Below are 19,842 nucleotides of genomic sequence, written 5' to 3'. Positions count from 1 at the left end.
AACTGGCAGAAATAAAATCCACCCATGATGAGGGGCAACTGAAAAGCCTTCCCTTCTTCCCATTTACATCTCACCTAAGTCTCCAGCCAATATCATCTCCTTCAGGAAGCCTTCCTCAGGTACTTCACAATCTAACCAACATTTTCTTCTCCGCGCTTCTAATACCATCACGTTACCACCCATGACGCTCGATCAGGCACTCAGTCCTTCCATGTTATATTAACAAACCTCGTCTCACTGATCTGGCAGCAATATGTCTCCGCATAGAAAGCTCTCAATATTTGTTCCACTGAACTCAGTTCAACAGCCACTGTTGCCTTCTGTCTTTCAAAAACCCATCCATCACAACACTGGTTCTTAACTTACCGGGCATCGCCTTTGGAAAGGTTGGTATTTACAGGACTGAGAATAACCTTGTTTGCGTCCACATCCACCACACATTTGGTGTGCAAGTCAATTTCTGCAGATTGAAATAAGAAAAACAAAACGTGAGTCATTTCTGAAGCAATGTATGTCAGAAAAAGCATTTGACCAAAAAAAAAAAAAAAAATCCAACACTCTTTCAGAACAGAAACACTCAGCGAAGTAGAAATAGACTGGAACTTCCTCAACTGACCTGATGAAGGGCATCTAAAAAACCTGCAGCTAACTTCACACTTAATGGTGAAAGACTGAACAATCTACCTACTAACACCAGAAATAAGACAAGGATATCTACACCTGAAACACAACATTTTAGATCAACTATACACCAATAAAAAAAAAAAAAAAAAAAGACAAGGATGTCTACTACCGAGCCTATTCAAGGTTGTACCAGAATTTCTGGTCAGGGCAGTTAAGCAAGAAAAACTAACACAAGGCATCCCAACTGAAAAGAATAAATAAAACTACCTTTATTTGCACAAGATAGGATCTTATATAAAGAAAATCCTAAAGAATCCACTAAAAAGCTACTAGAATAACCAGGTTTTGCAAAGTTGTAGGATATGCGATCAATACACAAAAATCAGTTGTTTCCATACACCAGCAAGAAAAATCCAGAAATGAAGTTAAGAAAATTTCATTTATAACATTTTTGATTTATATCAAAAAGATTTAAATGCTTAGGTAAAATCTTAAAAGAAGTGCAAAACATATACACTGAAGATTCCAAAATATTGTTGAAAGAAATTAAACACTTAAATAGAAAGAAGTTATATTTGTGAGGTGAAAGACTTAATACTGTTAGGATAGCAATAACTCCCCAATACAAAAACTCAAGGCAATCCTTATTAAAATCCAAGCTGACTTTTTTTTTTCCCAAAAGTTAACAAGCTGATCCTAATTCTATGTGGAAATGCACGAGACCTAGAATAGCCAAAAAACCTCGAAGAACAATATACAGAGACAGCACTTGTCAATTCTAAACTTACTACACAACTACAGTAATCATGATACTAATAAAAGAAGGACAGATGTGTGGATCAATGAAACAGAGTCCAAAATTACAGTCAGATTTATGGCCAAATGACAACAGTGCCAAGAAAATCCAATGGGGTAAGTACAGTCATTTCAACAAATGGTGCTAGCACAACCTCACCAAAATGAAAGACTTCTGTGCTTCAAATGATACCATCGAGGGAGTAAAAAGATAATCTAAAGAACTGAGAAAATATCTGTGAATCATGCATCTAATAAAGGACTTGCATCAGAAAATATGAAGAACTCTTACAACTCAATAATTTTAAAACAGGCAAAGACTGGGACTTCCCTGGTAGTCCAGTAATTAAAAACTCCACGCTTCCAGGAGACACGGGTTCAACCCCAGGCTGGGGAACTAAGATCTCGCATGCCACATGGAACAGTCAAAATAATAAAATAAAATTTTGATTTTATTTTAAAATAAAATAAAGATTTTAAAGATAAGGATTTATTTTGTTTTAAAAATAAAGATGTATTCATTTTAAAATAAAATAAGGATTTGAACAGACACCTCTCCACAGAAAAAATACAAAAATGGCCAATGACCACAAGAAAAGATGCTCAATATCATTAGACAATGGGGAAATCAAGTGAAAACCATGAGATACCACTTCATACCCACTAGCATAACTAACCAAAATGACATATAACTAATATAAATACTGTCGGTGATATTGCAATTAAAAAAAGAAAAAAATAATAAAAGTGTAAATTGGATCCTGTCCAAAAAAAGCCAGCTAAGTATAGGTGAGGACATGGAAAAACTGGAACCTATATACAGTACTGGTGGGAATATAAAATGGTACAGTCACTTTAGAAAACAGTCTGGCAATTCCTAATGGTTACACATAGAATTAGCATATGACCCAACAACTCCCACTCATAGAGATACACCCAAGAGAAACCTATGTCCATACAAAAGTTTATACACAGAAGTTCATAGCAGTGTTACTGGGCTATTCATAACAGCTAAAAAGTGGAAACAACCCAAGTGTCCTTCAACTAATGGATGGATAAATGTGGTACACCCATAAAACAGAACACTACTTAGCAATTAAGTAGGTACTGATACACACAGTGGCAGACTTTATTTTAGGGGGCTTCAAAATCACTGCAGATGCTGCTTGCAGCCATGAAATTAAAGACACTTGCGCCTTGGAAGAAAAGTTATGACCAACCTAGACAGCATGTTAAAAGCAAAGACATTACTTTGTCAACAAAGGTCCGTCTAGTCAAGGCAATGGTTTTTACAGTGGTCATGTATGGATGTGAGAGTTGGACTGTGAAGAAAGCTGAGCGCCAAAGAATTGATGCTTTTGAACTGTGGTGTCGGAAAAGACTCTTGAGAATCCCTTGGACTGCAAGGAGATCCAACCAGTCCATTCTAAAGGAGATCAATCCTGGGTGTTCATTGGAAGGACTGATGCTGAAGTTGTAACTCCAATACTTTGGCCACCTCAAGCAAAGAGCTGATTCATTTGAAAAGACCCTGATGCTGGGAAAGATTGAAGGCAGGAGAAGGGGACAACAGAGGATGAGATGGCTGGATGGCATCACCGACTCAATGGACATGAGTTTGAGCAAGCTCCGAGAGTTGGTGAAGGACAGGGAAGCCTGGTGTGCTGCAGTCCATGGGGTCGCAAAGAGTCGGACATGACTGAGCGACTGAACTGAACTGATACATACTAAAACACAGATGAAGTTTGTGCTAAGTGAAAGAAGACAGTCACAAAGGACCATATATTGTATGATTTTACTTATTTCTAACATTCATAACAGGCAAATAGAGATGGAAAATAGACTAGTTATTACCTAGAGCTGAGGCGTGACTGCCAGCGGGTATGGGTTTCTATTGGGGGTGATGAAGATGTACCAAAATTGTGCTGATAGTTTTCACAACTGCATGAGTGCAGTAAAAATGACTGATGTGGCTGGACTGTATGAAATGTGAACTGTATCTTAAAGTTTTGGGGTTTTTTTTAAATGTATTTAGGCCACATCGTGTTCTCTTATTTTCATATTCCTCTACATTTCTGACCCAAAGTATGCAACAGTTTCTGTTTGCCTTATCTCTACTACGCAAAGATATGCTCTAACGAAAGAAACTGCGCTCCACTGGAGTCATTTTGTATTTTCCTAAGAACCTTGGCCAAATGTCAATGTCAAACTCATTACAACTTTAGAGTATTCCCACTGCCAGGAAAGAGGACTTATTTTTTGTTTGATTGCTTTAATTTACAAAACTGAGACAAATGAAAAACAAAAATCTCCTTTCCTGTCCTACCACAACTCAACTTTTCTCATATCAGTTATTTTATCAATACATTTGTTTGCAAAGACATAATCTATAAATACAAAACATTTAGTGGTTGGGCTTTTAGCCAATACATTTTTTAGGCAAAGAGAACTGAAAAGAAAACAGAGCTATGTTTTATCCAGGTGTGGAAGACTAACCCCTGAAGGCTTATATTTCACTGTGGTCAACTAGTATTAAAGTCTATTTCTAATACTTGTGTTTAAATCCACTCTATACTGTCACAGAAATGCTGCAAGAAAGCCTTAGTCTCAATGAAGAAACTTTTCAAGCCCTTATCTTTACGTCTTCCTTTCCTTAGGCCCAGGCTTCCCAGGAGGTTCCAAGGTAAAGAACCTGCCTGCCAACGCATGAGACACAGGTTCAATCCCTTGGTTGGGAAGATCCCCTGGAGAAGAAATTAGCAACTCACAGAAGGATTTTTGCCTGGGAAATCCCATGGCCGGAGGAGCCTGGCAGGCTACAGTCCATGGGGTCGCAAAAGAGTTGGACATGACTAAGCACGCACACAACATTCCTTAGGCCCAGAGCTCAAGAAAGTTTGCACACATCGTACTTTGTTAATACCACCCCTTTATGACTTCTGACCACTCTGTATTGGCCAGTCCCATATGTGTATGCTATACACAAATGCATTATCAAGCCTCCGGAAATTGTACTGACTCAGAATCTGCTATCTTACCACCCACCACAAAGGCAGATATTAGTTTCTTGCAAGAACGTCTGGTCTGAGCAAAGGAGCTGCATGTATAGTTCTGTCAGAAGTGCACGTCTAAAATGCATGCCTGCAAAGCTGTAAATCAAGTACTTCCCCCACCCCCACCAGAGTCTTGCCTTCATTTCAGATGATCTGGAATTGAGAAAGGATTCAAACATTTTCCTTCAATATTTGTATGCTTTTCTCCTATACTCTTCACAGCTCCTCCATCTTACCCCTCATGACTTCACTAGATACATTAATAATTTGAACACATTTAATGGCATGATTAAGGAACCAATTCCCAGAAAATCCTTTATAATTCAAAGAACTACCCAATAGCTAATGCTGCTGCTAAGTCACTTCAGTCGTGTCCGACTCTGTGTGACCCCATAGACAGAAGCCCACCAGGCTCCCCCGTCCCTGGGATTCTCCAGGCAAGAACACTGGAGTGGGTTGCCATTTCCTTCTCCAATGTGTGAAAGTGAAAAGTGAAGTCGCTCAGTCGTGTCCGACCCTTAGCGACCCCACAGACTGCAGCCTACCAGGCTCCTCCATCCATGGGATTTTCTAGGCAAGAGTACTGGAGTGGCTTGCCATTGCCTTCTCCGCAATATAGTCAACCTAAACTCATTTTGTCCTAAAGAGGGCAACCCTAACAAAAGTCCCTACATTTAACCCTCTGGAGGAGGTCTTTAAAATTATAAACAACTATCTTCACTTCTTTATTGCTCAGTTTTTATTATCAAATAAAATTCCCACCCCAATGCTGTTACAAGAAGGTTTTTCACAAGACAAATATGGGTGGAACATCCAAGACACACACCCAAGCAAATAAGAGTAGTGAAGAGAGTTTAAGAGTCAGATTCTCTGGTGGCTCAGACAGTAAAGCATCTGCCTCCAATACAGGAGACAGGAATTCGATCCCTGGGTAGGGAAGATCCCCTGGAGAAGGGAATGGCAACCGATTCTAGTATTCTTGCCTGGAGAGCTCCATGGACAGAGGAGCTTGGTGGGCTATAGTTCGTGGGGTCGCAAACAGTCAGATATGACCGAGCGACTAACATACACAAAAAATTAAGGGTCAAATATATGAAAAGCATTTTACATCTAAATGTCATCAATGCTTGAATAAAATTATACTGCTTCAAAATTCTAAATATGACACTTTCTCCATGGAAAACTTCTTGCTCTATACTTCTTAGAAAGCAAAGAAAGTGAAAGTGAAGTCATGGCCAACTCTTTTGCGACCACATGGACTGTAGCCTACCAGGCTCCTCCATCCACGGGATTTTCCAGGCAAGAGTACTGTAATGGATTACTATTTCCTTTTCCAGGGGATCTTCCCAACCCAGGGATCAAACCCAGGTCTCCTGCATTGCTGGCAGAAGCTTTACCGTCTGAGCCACCAGGGAAGCCCCTTAGAAACCAAAGCCATGATTAAATTGCAATGCCAAATTTAGACCTTAAATTTAAGCTGGATTTAAAAAAAGAAAAAAATTTAAACACCTACCAAAAATCCAAAAGATAAACACCTTCCTCTTAGTGTGGAACAACACTTTGGTTAAAAAGATAAAGATCTAGCTGTTATGCTCTACCTGAGTAAAAATAGCATGAAAGTGAACATGAACACACATGAACACCCATGTTCATAGCAGCATCATTCACAACAGCTAAAAGGTGGAAGCAACCCAACTTTCCATCAATGGATGAATGGATAAACAGAATGTGGTGTGTGTGTACATATATGTGTATATATTTATATATCTTTTTTCAATGGAAAAGGATTCAATCTTTAAAAAGAATGAAATTCTGCTAAAACATGTACGAACCTTGAAGACATTGTGCTAAGAAAAATAAACCAGTCACAAAGGATAAGTTTTGCAGGATTCCACTCGTATGAGACACTTAAGTAGTCAGAGATAAAAAGTGTGATGGGAGCGGCCAGGGGTGGGGCTAAAGGGTCCACAGGGAGTTAGTACTTCACGAGCATGGAGTTTCAGTTCTGCAAGATAAAAAAGTTCTAGAGATGGATGGTGGTGATCGTTGCATAACAATGTTAATGTACTTAATGCCACTGAACTGTACACTTAAGAGTGGCTTAAGATGGCTAACTTTATATCTATCTTAGCACAATAAAAAAATAGCACTAAATACTCATCATTAGTATAATAAGTAACACATGGACAACAGCTTACACCCAGGGAAGCATAAAATAAGAAGATTGGTATTTAATTAGTACAATGTCTGAAAACCAATAAAAAATGAGAGTGATCTTAGAGTTAAGTAGTGCTTAAATTTATGTTATGACTAATCAAGTTTTACAGTACTCAGAACCATGAATGCTTTGATGTATCCATGGTCCTTAGAAAAAGACAGACAGAAATTTACTCCACTAACACTGAAGATCCCATATTATTTTCCAAACAGGATCTTTTTCTAGGTTGAGTTCCTCAAGATGAATAAAATATCAACGGCTGACAATTCAGTTTACTCAGCCAGCAAATTAGTCACCTTGTAAAAGTGAACAATAATTTGAAGTGAGTCTTTCTTCAATGCATAAATCAGCGACGGCTGTCTCCAATGACATCATGGTCAAAGATGGGCAGGGCCTGGGAGACTCCCTTTATATAACTCATGTTCTGTCTGGGGAGATGCATCATTCTCAGAGTGGACAACATAATTCTGAGTTGTCCATTCAGTAATCTGCCTTTCTAATTCTCAAGAAAATTAATAATAATTTTCAGACCAAACCTACTACTCAGAAATACAAATAAACCTCCCTTGACCTATCTATAACTTACTGTTAAATTCACAAGTGTCCATTTTTAAAAGGAAGATAGTAAATTATTGATATCTGTAAGAGTCACATCTTAGATTGCAAATTTTGCATGTTTTATATGGTTCTATTTTCAAAAATCTGTGTCATAAACTTAGCATTTTTACATGCCTGTGTATGCTCATAATATTCATCACTAATATTTCATATATGAAGCGCTTGTTTTCCCAAAGGGAATGTAGTAGTCTTATTAGAATAGGAAATAAGACTTATAGTTCTTTAATTACAAGTGGCTTGGGACCCTTTTGAGGCCCACTGACCCAAGGAGAAAAAAAGGATGTGATGCCAGGGAGGCCTGGAGAGCTGCAGTCCATGGGGTCACAAAGAGCTGGACACGACTGGATACGAACAACGACCCAAGGAGAAAAAAAGGGATGTGATGCCACACAGTAAAAAAAAACAAAGTAGTTTGCTTTCTAGTAAGAGATATATAAAATATCCTAATCACCTACTTCTATGTTTTTACCACTGAACATGAGAATCTTGGAGAAGGAAATGGCAACCCACTCCAGTGTTCTTGCCTGGAGAATCCCAGGGACGGGGGAGCCTGGTGGGCTGCCATCTATTGGGTCACACAGAGTCGGACACGACTGAAGTGACTTAGCAGTAGCAGGAGCATGAGAATCTATTCAATAAACAAAAGATAAACTATAACTGAGTTCTAATACGGCTAAAGAAATGACCGAGGAATGAAGGAAAATCCTAGACAAGACGCCCGGTAGGGGGAAGAGAGGTAATACCAAAACAACTGAAATACTCCTGAGTCCATTTTCAAGACACTAATCAACTTCACAGGGTTAGGAAGCAGGTCTTCAAAAACTTGTAAGGCAAAACCAGAATAAACAAATTTATCTTGAAAAAAGAAGAACAAAACAGAAAGACCAGTGTCACCAGTTTCAAACTTACTACAAAGCTATACTAACCAGACAGTGGGGTACTAACCTAAGAACAGACATATAAATCAATGGAATAGAACTGAGAATCCAGAGATATGCTGTCACATTTATGGTCAATTGATTTTCAACAAGGGTGCCGAGACAAGCCAAGGGGAAAAATACAGTCATTTCAACAAAAGGTGCTAGGACAATTGGGCATCTACATGCAGAAAGATGAAATTGATTGCTACCTCACCCCTCAACAATTAATTCCAGGGATTTCCTGGGGTCCTAATGGCTAGGATTCTGGGCTTCTGCAGTCAAGGGTCCAGGTTCAATCCTTGGTCAGGGAACTGACATCCCATAAGCCACACAGCCAACAAAAATAAATTTTAAAAACTAACTCCAAAGAAATCAAAGACCTAAATAAATGCATGAGCTAAAACTATAAAACTCTTAGAAAATATACACATTAAATTCACATGACTGCGAGTTAGGCACTGGTTTCTTAGAGATCAAATCAAAAGCACAAGCAACAAAAGAAAAAAACAGATAAACTGGACCACGTCAAAATGAAAAACTTTTGTGCTTCAAAGGACACCACTGAAAGAATGAAAAGGCAACCCACATGCTCAAGAAAATATCTGCAAATCACATATCTGTTACAGGACTGGCATCCAGAATATATAAAGAACTCTAAGAATTCAATAATAAAAAAAAAAAGATGACCCAATTTTAAAAACAAGAATAGGGTTTGAATAGAGATGTCTGAGAATATATACAAACGGCTAACAGGCACATGAAAAGATGCTTAATTAACATTATTAGACATTAGGGACATGCAATCAAAAATCATAATGAGACTCTACTTCACACCCATTCAGCTCAGTTCAGTTGCTCGGTCGTGTCCGACTCCCTGCGACCCCATGAATCACAGCACGCCAGGCCTCCCTGTCCATCACCAACTCCCGGAGTTCTCTCAAACTCATGTCCATGGAGTTGGCGACACCATCCAGCCATCTCATTCTCCGTCGTCCCCCTCTCCTCCTGCCCCCAATTCCCCCCAGCTATTGGTATAACCTATTAGGATGGCAATTAAAAAGAAGGACAGTAAAACTGATGGGGAAGACATGTAGAAACTGAAATCCTCACACATTGTTGGAGGGAATATAAAACAGTACAGTAACTCCAGCAGTTCCACAGAAGTTAGAGTTACTACATGGCCCAGGAATTCCACTTCTATGTTTATATATACTCAAGAGAAATGAAAATACACAATAACTTATTATTACATTACACAAATGTTCATGATTCATTAATAACCAAAAAACGGAAACAAGCCAGATGCCTATCAACTGAGAATGGGCATCAAAGTGCAGCATGTCCCTGTCACAGAACATTGCTGTGTTGTGCTTAGTCACTCAGTCTGATTCTCTGTGACCCCGTGGACTGTAGCCCGCCAGGCTCCTCAGTCCTTGGGGATTCCCCAGGCAAGGATACTGGAGTGGGTTTCCACGCCCTCCTCCAGGGGATCTTCCCAACCCAGGGACTGAACCCAGGTCTCCCACATTCCAGGCAGATTCTTTACCATTGGAGCCACCAGGTAAGCCCCACAGAATATTATTCAGCCTTAAAAAGGAATGAAGTATTGATTCATGCTACAACATGGGTAAGTCCTAAATGACTTATGCCAAGGGAACGGAGTCCGACACAAAAGTCCATAAATCGTATGATTCCATTTATATGAATGTCCAGAATAGGGAAACCCACAGAGACGAGAAGCAGATTAGGGGCCATAGGGAGAGGAAAGGGGATGGGAGTGGGGGTGGATGGAGAGTAACCGCTAACCGGAGAGTGCCTCTCGTAGGGATGATAAAAAATGTTCTGGAATCCAATAGTGGTGATCATTGCACAACTCTGCAAATACACTAAAAGCCACTGAATTATACACTTTTGATAGGTGAATTACATCTCAAAAATAGCTCAGAAGGAATGATCCCACTACCATCAATAGATGTAAACCATGGTTTAAGTCCCTCAACCACATTTCTAAATAATCACTACTTTGAAGAACCCAGCCAACCCAATTCTCACTCACAATTAATAACCTCACATTCTACCTCATCAAGCAAACTGAATATTCTAGGGCTTCCCCATTGTATAATTATCCTCTTCCCTCTATATTTCAAAAATTCCCCACTCTATTGACTATTTCTCTCTATTGATAAAAAGACTCAAACAACTCCCAGACTTGGGCTGGCAGGGAGCGGAGGAGGCCTGTTCCTCATCCCCAGAAGACCATTCTTTACCATGGCTTTCTATATGGCATTTCTTGAAAGAAAACTCACACATACTCACTGCCTCCATATAAGCACACACACTGATTTCTCGGCCCACTACCAACACACCAACAGCAATTCATTCATTCAGTCAAAATTATTCTTCTGCCATTCTTCACCCTGGGCCACCACATTGCTTTCACCTGCTTTTCCTTATGCCTGTCTTCTCAGCCTCTGGGACCTCCTCCATCAGGAACATGCCTTGATTTGGTGTTCTATAAGATCTTCTAAATATAGTAACTACTTCCAAATCTACCCAAATCTCCAGTCCCTTATTTTAGCCTCCTGTATAACAGCTTGCTTGATCCACCCCTTGGCTGCACTTCAGAGCCTAAAACTCAACAAGTCTGTTACATTTCTTCCAGGCATACACTTCATCTTATCTGAAGTTGTAGGTGCAGTGGGTGGCATGTGATAAGCACTGACTAAATACTGTTGAATGTCTAACAATAGAGCTCATAACTTCCCATACCTCTACCTTAAAACCTGCTTCTCCCACATTTCTGATCTCACTTGGGGACACCAGCACTCATTCTTAGTCATCTAAACTGGAAGCTTTGCAGTCATCCTATATTTCCTAGGGCTTCCCCTGTGGCTCAGTTGGTAAAGAATCTGCCTGCAATGCGGGAGACCTGGGTTCGATCCCTGGGTTGGGAAGATCCCCTGGAGAAGGGAAAGGCTACCCACTCTGGTATTCTGGCTTAGAGAATTCCATGGACTGTATAGTCCATGGGGTCGCAAAGAGTCGGACACGACTGAGCCACTTTCACTGTATTTCCTAAATCTTGGCTGCTTTCACACCACCTAGAAATGCAAGGCCACAAAGGCACTTTGCCTCACCCACCTCTCAGGAATGCGGTCCCAGCCAGCAACCCTCAGGACAAACAGCAGGTTTGCTCACCGCTTAAGAGCAATGGGGTTCCCCAGCTCAGCGCTCCTCAGGTGCAACCCAAACCCACTGCCTGCACAGCATCCGTCTGGACCCCTCCACATCACTCCTGTGGGATATGCAGGTGAAATCTGACCCCAAAGTCCTGTGTCTTTCACCAGCATCCATCTAACAGTAACAAGCGCATGCATCAGCTTGTGAGCAAAGTAAAGATGCAGACCTTAATTTCTCTTCCGAGACCATCTCTGCAACAGTGCCACTGCCCCTTTCAAAAGCCTAGACACTTGAGACAACACAGATGGACCCCAAGGAATGTATTGAACTAAGAAAATCAAACACTGTATGATTTCATTTATTTAAAAAAATATAAATATGAAGAATATAAAACAAAACTCACAGACACAGAGGGCAGACCAGCGGTTATAGAGGAGGGTTGGAGGCTGGTAAAACGGGTGAAGGGGTCTAACTGCCTGGTGACATGGTTACTAGACTTACTGTAGTGGTCACTTTTTAAGAGTTAAGTTGTACACCTGGAACTAATATGTTACATACCAATTTTACCTAAAACAAACCTACAGTCACTGCACCCCTTATTCTGTCCGAGATCCCCCTGAATCGGCCTGGACCTCACTTCAGCAACTTCATTCTGTTCTACTCCCCACAAACCTCTCAACTTCAGTGAAGCCACCTTCTATCACTCCTCTCATCCCCCACTCGCCACTCTCTTCCAGCTTTCCCAAGAAAGCACAGAATTTAAGGGCTGTGGCTCCAGAGTTGAACTGCCCAGGTTCTAATCCTCCATTCCTCTACCTGATAATTATGTGATTTGGTGCAAGTAGTAACTTTGTCCAAGTTTCCATTTTCTTGTCTGTAAAATGAGTTATCGTATAAATTCTCCTACCATTTTTGGAAAGATTGACCAAAATAATCTAGTTCAGTGCTTGGGACATGTCAGTCTAAGGTAACCTCTCTTTAACTGTTATTTACACAAATATTGTCTGCTTCCTGCTGTTTGAATTTTTACAGCTAACTTCCCCACTGTTCTTGCAAATATCTGGCTAATTCCTGCATCCACCTTTTGCCAAGTTCAACAACTCATGCTATGCACCCCGCTTGCCTTGTCTTCCTCCTGGTCAACTGCCTTCAACCCATTCCTCATCATTCTCAAGTCCCACCCCCATTTCTTTAATTTATAAGGCACTGTTGGGACTTCCCTGGCACTCCATGCTTCAACTGCAGGGGGCACAGGTTCAAACCCTGGTCAGGGAACTAAGATTCCACACGCCATCTGGCATGGCCAAAAAAAAAAAAGCACTGTTGCTGACTTGTGTACTTTATTCCTGTGTGTGTCTGTGTGAACCCACCTGCCAATGAAAGACACATAAGAGACTCAGGTTAGATCCCCGAGTTGGGAAGATCCTCCAGAGGAGGGCAGAGCAACCCACTCCAGTATTCTTATCTAGAGAATCCCACAGACAGAAGAGCCTGGCAGGTGGCAGTCCATAAAGTGGGACACAACTGAAGCAACTTAGCATACAGCATGCATGTACTGTATCCTTATAACTGACTCATCTTGTGTACCTCTTATTACCAACCAGACTGTAACTTCTGTTGGTCGAAGATCAAGACTTATGCTTCTCATATATCGTGCACATCTTTGAAAATTATGCAAACTCAGGAATGCAGCATCCCTCTAAAGATCATCATGTCTGATATAGTAGTAAAAGCACAAGCTTTCATGGCAAAACAGGAGAAATTCAGGCTCCAAAATTCTGGTTGTGTAATTCTGGGCAAGTTACCTAACTTCTCTGAGATTGTGTTCAATAGAAATTCTATAACCACCTTTCAAACTTGTTTCAAGAATAATATATAAACAGGAATGAACTCTGTAGCTCACAAACAGAAAACTCTCAAAAAGTAGCTAATATTTTTTCCTCCAATCAACACATGTTAAACTGAGCAGGCTAATTCATTAATGCTTGTGTCTATCAGTCACTCAGTTGTGTCTGACTCTTTGTGAGCCCACAGACTGTAGCCTGCCAGGCTCCTCTGTCCATGGAATTCTCCACGCAAGAAGACTGGAGCGGGTAGCCATTTCCTCCTCCAGGGGATCTTCCTGACCCTCGGATTGAACCGGGTCTCCTACACTGCAGGCAGATTCTTTACCTTCTGAGCCAATACCAGCTTTTAAAGACACCAAGGCTTCTGAGAGTTAAAGCCCAGTAGCAGTTAAGTTGTGGACTTCCTGTTCCTTACACCAGTCAGTTCCACAAACTTTCCTAACAATTACACTGCTTCTGCCTGCCAAAGCTTTAAGAACATGCTCTTTTGAACACAAAGGGAAACTGATCGGTGAACACAGAGATCAGTAACAAATCCATTTCCACTCAGTAAGCAGCTCAATTCATCTGCTTAACCAATAGCTTTGCTGGTGGTTTCTTCCATCTTCAGAACTTAAGAAATGGAAAAGTTGACACTGGTCACTGTTTTATGGAGGTGCAAGTCGAGGCAGGGGGTGGGGGGGAACAGAGCAGTGGGGAGGGATGAACATAAATGCCAATTCAAACAAATTTTGATTTGATAAACTTGTACTTTCTTCTCCAAAAGCCTCTGGTCCTATTAGTATAAATCCCATTTTCAGTCACTGAGTTGACAGCACAAACAGAAGAATGTTGTGATAGATGTGTCTCATCCTCTATTAGCATATCGAGCAGATGCTAAGAGAACAAGAATCTTCTGTTTCAGAAAATATATCAGAAATTTCCATCCACAGTCATCCCTAACTCCAACACCAGTTCTCTCTCTCTGAGAAGGCTTAAGAACCAGCAGTGGGTTCTGAGTCAAAAAATACCTTCCTGTTTCTAACAGATTCTCCCGCCCCACACTGCACCTTGACTTCCCCGGGATCACCTGTTCTTCCTCACTGGCTACCAGGGTCTTCCAACAGTCTTTCCAACAGGGTCCTCCTACCGTCCCAGTTTCGCCTTTTTTTTTAATTGAAGAATAATTCCTTTACAGAATTCTGCTGCCTTCTGTCAAACCTCAACATGAATCAGCCGTAGATACACACATGTCCCCTCCCTTTTGAACCTCCCTCCCTCACCTGTCTCCGGATCCCCACCGGATCACTTGGAGTTGACTGGTCTCCTTCCTCTTCCTCTTCAGGGGGCTTCATTTTTCACCACGTTGCCCAGCGATGCCCTGAATCAGTTTATCTTACCCAGGCTTTGCAGCCTGCCCTGAGATCTGGCTATCTTTCTCATCATGCTTGTGTCTTGAGACCCACACAAAGTTCTATTAATAAAAGCAGAACGGGGCACATGGACCGGCCACCCTGAAGCTAGACTTCTGGGCCGCCTGCGACTTTGCCTGACCTTTCTAATCTCACCCGTCTCCTGTCCCCCTGTCGAAACCCTCCTCCCTGGCAGGCTTATCTCAACTCTGTGCCTAAACTTGCCTGGCTCACTCCTACCCTTGTGCCTTTGCTCTCAGGCCGTACTTCCTTCTCAAAGAACCAATTTCCCCCTACTCCTCTCTTCTCCCACGGGAAACCGGTCCAACCATAAGCTCCCTCCCTCCACAGAGAAGACTTCCCTAATCACCAGGCTTTGAGGGATCTTCCTAAATTCCTACAGCTCCCTCTCATACACCTGGCATTTAGTCACTAGCAATCTGCACAGGTGTTTTTGCCTTTTAATCCTATCTTTTCATAGGACAGTCATTCCCTCATGAGCGTACAACATAAAGTGCACTTTATTTATTTCGTTTGTCTTGGCCATGCTGCACAGCACACATGATCTTAGTTCCCTGACCAGGAATCAAACCTGTGCCCACTGCAGAGGAAGTGCGGAGTCCTAACGACTGAACCACCAAGGAAGCCCCACTGTAAAGCACACTTTAAAAATATGAATGCTCTAATAGCAGCCAACACTAAAAGAAAGCGTTGAGGAAGTAAAATTCCCCCAACAAGAACCACCAATCTCATTTTTTCCCATTTCTTCCTAGCCCTTGCCCGTTCCTGTTGGTATTTTTACATATAATAGTAAGTCCAAACATACAGTTACACTGTTTACATTCTGTAAAACATACTGTTTTACATTCTGCTTTTTCTAACATAAGTCTTCCTTGTTAAATGGTTTTGATTTTCATCATTTTTAATGTCTATAAATATCTCATCCACTGAGATATTAGACTGTAATTCACTTAAGCACTGACTTCTACTTGACATCACATTAGTCTTTCTTTCACCATAATGATGATTCTTCTCTGTGACTTTCACTGAATCAAGTACTGAAATGCAAACCAAATCCTTGAGAAACCCCTGCTAAAATAGATGTATTGACCATGCTTCCTAACACCCCAAATAACCCATTTCACCGTTTTTTTCTTCTTTCTAGCTAAATTTCTAACATAATTTTTGGTTTCATCACACCTCAGTTTCGGTAGACAGCAAATATATTTCCCAAACAGTTTTTTACCTAGATTTATTTTGATAGTTAATCTCACACATATTTAAGCCACAGGAAGTCCCTTGAGGGAAGGCAATAAAATCCCATCCTATCTAATATAAGGTAGACACCAGGCAGGCATTCAATGAATATTAAATATTTTTTAAGTCATCTAAAGTTATAAAACATCAAATTACTGAACAGGAGATGCGGCTGACCTACCTAGTGCCATCAGTTATTCGTGTAAAACTGCGGCTCACTTAATAATTAGACTGGTTAATAATGCATGAACAGGTGTTCCTTACAGTACACAGAACACAGCCAGGTTACCTGGTGAGCTGTACACGTCTCAGAGATGACATGAAAAGACAAACAAATAGAACTGCAGACAGAACTCCCAGATCTCATGACAAAACAAGCTTAACCCCTTTGACTTCAGCTGTTCAAGTTCATACTTCAGAGGAAGAAAAGGAAAAAAAAAGTCGTAGTATTAAAACTATGTAGAATTACACAGGCACGTGAATACAAACTGGAATGAAAATAGGAAATTGAGTGTGAATTGTTATGGCGAAAGAATGTTGGAGACTTTTTCCTTTTTATTTTTTGTTTTCTTAGTATAATGTTAAAATGTATAACAAGAAAAATATTCCTGACAAAAGCATATTCATTAATCATTACAATTCTTGCTATTACTGAAGTAGGCCTAAAGCTGAATGTTCAAATAACTAAGTTCCCCAAGCCCACATATAGTTTAGCAAATGGAAAGAAACCAACCATCCACCTTAATACCCAAGCCCAGTCAGATACTGAATCACATGAAGAACTTAATGGTACACTAGAAACTTGCCAATTTAAGATTTTCCTCAACAGGTAGCTAATGGGATTCCAAGTATCATTCAGAATGATACATGGCAGAAACCAACACAATATTGTAAAGCAATTAAACTCCAATTAAAAGTATTTTTTAAAAAATAGAAGAAATATAAAAGAGAAAAATATTATACAAAAATAAGTAAGTCTTTGTAGAGTAAAACTACATCATCCCAGGAACAGATTCTCTTCTCATTCTCACTGGTGAAGAGTCATTTCTGAGATTGCGTCCTGCACTAACCTGCCAAAGGAGGAACAATTATGATGAAAAGTTTACCATTCATCATAATTATGTACTATTACTTAATACATTAGTTTTCCCAGAAGTAATAATTGGTCAAATAATTTTTTTCAAAATTACTGGAAAGGAATATGGCTTGGTTTTAGCCTTTTTAAGCAAACTCTACACAGCAGTTTAAAAATCACTGGCTTTAGAATTCCACTCCATTGTATTCCACTAGATCCTCGAGATGTATGTAAATGACTCCTTTAGGACAAAACAGAAATAAAACCACTTTTATTTATCTATAGCAATCACTGAAAAAAAAAGATGTCCACAGCACTCAGGAACTGTAAGAGATAGCACTAAATGAAAGAGGCAGTCTACCACAAATAATGCACTTCTATTTAAAGGGTAAAGGATCTATGCGTACATCTTAATTTTAAAATGAGTTCAAAAGAACTGCTAACATCTACTCCAAAACTGTATTACTCTATGCATCCCTTGAAACTCTAATACTGACATTTACAATCTAATCAATGACTATGTATAAGTAAAAAGGATAGTACTTCCCCTGGAAAACTGAAATTCAAAGCAGGGGGAGGGGAAGAATGAAGAATTTTAATTGAGAGTTAGCTGCCTCTTTTTAGCACTGACATTTCCCAAGTTTTCTGTGAACAGGAAATTTTTCAAATGTGCTGAAATCACCCTTTCAGAATCAAATCCCAGCTACTTTGCCTTTTCTGTGGCTTAGTGTTTTGTTTTGTTTCTAAATCACCGTGATGGTAATATACTTGAAATGAACTGAAATAAAGCTGCCAGAACTGCTTTAAGACCAGAAGCTTTTGGAAACTTTCATAGTTCATCTAAGTTCTTTCATTTTGTCAGAGTGTGGAGTTAATGAGGCCAAGACTGAAAACCCAAAACGTGCACTCTTCAAGAAGGTAAAGTAATTAAGTTCTCAGGGAAAAATTCTTGTGTGTCATCTGACAGCCTTTAGCCGACCAAGCAGGGACAGGAGGAATCACCAACTCAAAAAAAAAAAAAAGCCAGTACGTCAACCTGTTGATCTGTGTGTCTCAACATACAGCAAAGACAAGCAGAAAGCAAACCAATTTCTACACGTACCTAAACCACACTGAACTATGAACAAATAAGTTGTGAAAACGACTTAATGCTTCTGTTACTTACACGAATGATTCGCGCTGAGAGCCTTACCAATTGAAAAGCCATCTCCTGGGACTCTAATGATCCCCACTAGTATTACCTGGTATAGGAGTATAGGAGGTGTTTTCGATATCTCATTTAAAGTAACTTGTCCCGTCACGAGCCTAGTTAAGCATTAAAGCCAAGGCCCAGCCCACCTCTTCTGACTTGAGTCAAGGTTTTCTCTGCTCCATCTGACTCTCTCAGTTCAGTTCAGTCGCTCAGACACGACTCTCCGCGACCCCATGAATCACAGCACGCCAGGCCTCCCTGTCCATCACCAACTCCCGGAGGTCACTCAAACTCATGTCCATCGAGTCGGTGATGCCATCCAGCCATCTCATTCTCGGTCGTCCCCTTCTCCTCCCACCCCATCCCTCCCAGCATCAGTCTTTTCCAGTGAGTCAACTCGTCGCATGAGGTGGCCAAAGTATTGGAGCTTCAGCTCTGACTCTCCAGAGAGGATTTAAAATGTACTCGGTTTATCTGCTTTCTCTACCCTCCCTGCAGAATTGAGAGAATGCCTGAAAGATACAATTTCACAAGAATCTTGGCACCTAAGCTATTTATTGTTGAGAGATGACGAATATGACTTCAAGCAAAAGCAAAACTTTCTCAACAGTCAAAAAAATAAAAGCGGGCGGGGGGGATGGGGTGGGGGCGGGCAACTCCTCTCCCCAAGTTCAATCACAGTATTTAGAAGTCTTTCTGATCGTCCAGGTTAAAAGGGATATTAAAGCGAAACACCCAGAGGAAGGAGTTTTTCTCTAGAGCGCTTTCTCAGGAGTAAGCCCAACTCCCTGCCCTTCTTCCTGCCGCGAGCCACGGGTGTGCGGGGTCTGGACACCGGGGCGGCCGACGCGGGGCCTGGGGGTCCCCGGCCGTCCCGGCCAGGCGGCGAGGACCCCCGCGGCGGGGCCGCTCTGACAGCTGGAGGGCCGCGAGCGGGGGCGCGCGGGGCACGGGACGGGAAGGGGGAAGCGAGCCCGGGGCGCTGGCTGCGGGCGCCCTCCTGGAAGGGCAGGGAGCCGGGAGGGCGGAAGGGCAGCGGGGCGGGAGCAGCGGCGGAAGGGCAGCGGGGCGGGACGCGGGGCCCGCGGCGCCCCGGGACGCGGCGCCGGCGAGGGGAGGGGCGTCCCGCGCGGGCGGGGCGGCCGCGGGGTCGCGGTTTCGGGGTGCGCTGGCCGCCCGCCTCGCCCGGACGTGGAGCTCAGGGGCGGGGCCGGCCGGACCCCTCACGGCGGCCGGGGCCAAGGGAAGGGCGCGCCAGGCACCTGCCGCCTCCGCCGCGGCGGCCCCGGGCGATCTGGGCTCTCACCTCTGCGGTTCATGGGCCGGATCCGGACGGCCACTTTCACTTTGGAGTCTCCCATCCTGCCGCCGCCGAGGTTCTCGCTCGGCTTCCGTCTGCCGCGGCCACCGGGCAACTCTTTGGGGCTGACCGGGCGGGAGGGGGCTACGGGAGAGAGGGGCGGGGCAAGGGCGGGGCCTATGGAGGGGCGGGGCCGGCCCGGGGCTCCCGGCGCGACCCCGCTGCATGACGGGACTTGTAGTCCCCGTCGGTGGTCTTGGGTAGGCCGGCAGAGTTTCGGGAGCGCTTCCCTCTTTGGAGCTTGTCAATGCCCTTCTGCTTCAACACCATCCTCTCCCTTGCGGTTACTGCTGAGACATAAGCTGTCGATGA

General features: G+C 42.2%; 1 protein-coding gene across 2 annotated transcripts in view; it reads right to left on the bottom strand.

Moving 5' to 3' along the window:
- The window catches only part of KIF13B (kinesin family member 13B), a 213,177-nt gene extending 193,554 nt beyond the window's left edge, over nucleotides 1–19,623 (bottom strand). The window contains exons 1-2 of one of the 2 annotated variants that reach the window (XM_055428055.2): nucleotides 19,477–19,623; nucleotides 367–460 (exon numbers count right to left, since the gene is read on the bottom strand). In XM_055428055.2, coding sequence (XP_055284030.2) covers nucleotides 367–460; nucleotides 19,477–19,531 — 149 coding nt within the window. In that variant the 5' untranslated portion in view covers nucleotides 19,532–19,623. Of the gene's footprint in view, nucleotides 1–366; nucleotides 461–616; nucleotides 750–19,476 lie in introns of those variants that run through there. The other variant, XM_088837822.1, reaches the window with a different exon arrangement.
- Between the last annotated feature and the right edge of the window lie 219 nt (nucleotides 19,624–19,842).

The sequence above is a fragment of the Moschus berezovskii genome, chromosome 7 (assembly GCF_049115385.1).
Source record: "Moschus berezovskii isolate FMDL1 chromosome 7, NW_MosBer_1.0, whole genome shotgun sequence".
NCBI lineage: Eukaryota > Metazoa > Chordata > Mammalia > Artiodactyla > Moschidae > Moschus > Moschus berezovskii.
Note: the sequence above shows the minus strand (reverse complement) of the source record. Positions and strands in the feature narration are given on the sequence as shown.